The following is a 3,476-nucleotide window of genomic DNA, read 5'->3' on the forward strand; positions in this document are numbered from 1 at the left end:
TTCCCAATGTGGGGGGATGTGACATTCCCAATGGTTGGGGGACATTCCCGACATTCCCAATGACATTCCCAATGGTTGGGGATGTGACATTCCCAATGGGGGGATGTGACATTCCCAATGGTTGGGGTCGACATTCCCAATGGTTGGGGTTGACATTCCCAATGGGGGGATGTGACATTCCCAATGGTTGGGGTCGACATTCCCAATGGGGGGATGTGACATTCCCAATGGTTGGGGTCGACATTCCCAATGGGGGGATGTGACATTCCCACCTTGCGGAGCTTGTCGTACTCGATGAGCTCCGGGCGGTGCCGGTGGATGAGCGCGTTGAAGGCCAGCCCGTCCTTCCAGCTGCGGCCCCATGGAACGGGGGGCGGCAATGGGGCAGGTTGGGGGGAACGGGGCCTGGGGGGGGACCCTGCCCGGCCACCCCCTTCCATGGATCCCATGGATCCCACCCATCCCCTTCCATGGATCCCACCCATCCCCTTCCATGGATCCCACCCACCCCCTTCCATGGATCCCATGGATCCCACCCATCCCCTTCCATGGATCCCATGGAACCCACCCATCCCCTTCCATGGATCCCACCCATCCCCTTCCATGGATCCCATGGATCCCACCCATCCCCTTCCCTGGATCCCATGGAACCCACCCATCCCCTTCCATGGATCCCATGGATCCCACCCATCCCCTTCCATGGATCCCACCCATCCCCTTCCATGGATCCCATGGATCCCACCCATCCCCTTCCTCCCATCCATGGATCCCACCCATCCCCTTCCATGGATCCCATGGATCCCACCCATCCCCTTCCATGGATCCCACCCATCCCCTTCCATGGATCCCATGGATCCCACCCATCCCCTTCCATGGATCCCACCCATCCCCTTCCATGGATCCCATGGATCCCACCCATCCCCTTCCATGGATCCCACCCACCCCCTTCCATGGATCCCATGGATCCCACCCACCCCCTTCCATGGATCCCACCCATCCCCTTCCATGGATCCCACCCATCCCCTTCCATGGATCCCACCCACCCCCTTCCATGGATCCCATGGATCCCACCCACCCCCTTCCATGGATCCCACCCATCCCCTTCCATGGATCCCATCCATCCCCTTCCATGGATCCCATGGATTCCACCCATCCCCTTCCATGGATCCCAGCTCCCTTTCCCCCCCATTCCCAGTTATCCCAGTACCACTCCCCCCATTCCCAGTTATCCCAGTACCACCCCCCCCATTCCCAGTTATCCCAGTACCACTCCCCCCATTCCCAGTTATCCCAGTACCACTCCCCCCATTCCCGGTTACCCCAGTACCACCCCCCCCATTCCCGGTTATCCCAGTACCTGATATGGAAGTTCTGGACGTTGACGTTTTTATACGGAGCCGTCTTCCGCTGGCACCAGAGCAGCAGCCCCTCCTTGGCCGAGGTCTCTGCAAGGGGCATCCCATGATCCCCCCCCCATCCCATTGGATCCCATTGGATCCCCCCCCAGCTCCCATTGGATACCATTGGACCCCCCCCCCCCGCTCCCATTGGATCCCCCCCCAGCTCCCATTGGATCCCATTGGATCCCCCCCCACCAGCTCCCATTGGATCCCCCCCCCCCCCCGGCTCCCATTGGATCCCATTGGACCCCCCCATCCCACTGGATTCCCCCCCCCATCCCATCCCACTGGATCCCATTGGATCCCCCCATCCTATCCCATTGGATCCCCCCCCATCCCATTGGATCCCATTGGACACCCCCCCCATCCCATTGGATCCCATTGGATCCCCCCTGAGCCGATTGGACCGCCCCCATCCCACTGGATTCCCCCCCCATCCCATCCCACTGGATCCCATTGGATCCCCCCATCCCATCCCAGTGGATCCCCCCCCCATCCCATTGGATCCTCCCCCCGATCCCATTGGATCCCATTGGATCCTCCCCCCCATCACATTGGATCCCACTGGATCCCCATCCCCCCCTCCCCCCGATCCCATTGGACACCCCCCATCCCATTGGATCCCATTGGACACCCCCATCCCATTGGATCCCATTGGATCCCCCTGATCCCATTGGACCCCCCATCCCACTGGATTCCCCCCATCCCATCCCACTGGATCCCACTGGATCCCCCCATCCCATCCCAGTGGATGCCCCCCATCCCATTGGATCCGCCCCCCGATCCCATTGGATCGCCACCCTCCACGGAGATGTCCTGGATGGCGAAGCGGAGGATGATGGTCCAGATCATCCCCAGCGTCATCTTGGCGTTGCCGTCGACGATCTCTGCGGGAGGGAGCAGCCGTGGGGCAGAGCCCGTGGGGCAGAGCCAGGGGGGCAGAGCCAGGGGGGCAGGAGCCCATGGGGCAGGAGCCCGTGGGGCAGAGCCCGTGGGACAGAGCCCGTGGGGCAGAGCCCGTGGGGCAGAGCCCGTGGGACAGAGCCCGTGGGGCAGGAGCCCATGGGGCAGAGCCAGGGGGAGAAGGGGCTGGAAGGGCTCCGAGCAGCTCCGGAGGGGCTTTGGGAATGGGATCCAATGGGATGGGGAGGAAGGGATCCAATGGGATGGGAGGAAGGGATCCGATGGGATGGGAGGAAGGGATCCGATGGGATGGGGAGGAAGGGATCCGATGGGATGGGAGGAAGGGATCCAATGGGATGGGAGGAAGGGATCCGATGGGATGGGGAGGAAGGGATCCGATGGGATGGGAGGAAGGGATCCAATGGGATGGGAGGAAGGGATCCGATGGGATGGGGAGGAAGGGATCCGATGGGATGGGAGGAAGGGATCCAATGGGATGGGGAGGAAGGGAGCCTTTGGGATGGGAGGAAGGGATCCGATGGGATGGGAGGAAGGGATCCGATGGGATGGGAGGAAGGGATCCAATGGGATGGGGAGGAAGGGATCCGATGGGATGGGAGGAAGGGATCCGATGGGATGGGAGGAAGGGATCCGATGGGATGGGAGGAAGGGATCCGATGGGATGGGAGGAAGGGATCCGATGGGATGGGAGGAAGGGATCCAATGGGATGGGAGGAAGGGTTCCGATGGGATGGGGAGGAAGGGATCCGATGGGATGGGAGGAAGGGATCAATGGGATGGGAGGAAGGGATCCGATGGGATGGGGAGGAAGGGATCCGATGGGATGGGAGGAAGGGATCCAATGGGATGGGGAGGAAGGGATCCGATGGGATGGGAGGAAGGGATCCGATGGGATGGGAGGAAGGGATCCGATGGGATGGGGAGGAAGGGATCCAATGGCATGGGGCTGGGGGGATCCATGCAGGAGGCCGATGGGAGGGGGGGGCACTCAATGGGAATGCCATGGGAATGCTGCAGGAGATGGGGGGGGAGGACGCCAGAGCCCCCACATCCCATGGGAATTCCCGGAGCCTGGGGGATCCCAAGGGAGCCAGGTTGGGAAGGGATCAGATCTGGGGGGGGGGGGCAACGGCTCCACTGGGATCGTGGGGG

At 62.4% G+C, this 3,476-nt stretch overlaps 1 protein-coding gene across 1 annotated transcript; it reads right to left on the reverse strand.

Annotated features, from left to right (window-relative positions):
* Nucleotides 1-272: 272 nt before the first annotated feature.
* On the reverse strand, nt 273-2,290 carry LOC130599632 (alpha-actinin-4-like; the record flags this gene model as incomplete). Its single annotated transcript, XM_057410257.1, has 3 exons — nt 2,201-2,290; nt 1,358-1,445; nt 273-351 (listed from the first exon to the last, which is right to left on the reverse strand). Coding segments are annotated over exons 1-3 (231 nt in total), but the record flags the coding sequence as incomplete, so codon positions are not given.
* Between the last annotated feature and the right edge of the window lie 1,186 nt (nt 2,291-3,476).

This window comes from Pezoporus wallicus, unplaced genomic scaffold (assembly GCF_028554395.1).
Source record: "Pezoporus wallicus isolate ANWC-B61680 ecotype Strahan unplaced genomic scaffold, APGP_CSIRO_Pwel_v1 contig_10299, whole genome shotgun sequence".
NCBI lineage: Eukaryota > Metazoa > Chordata > Aves > Psittaciformes > Psittacidae > Pezoporus > Pezoporus wallicus.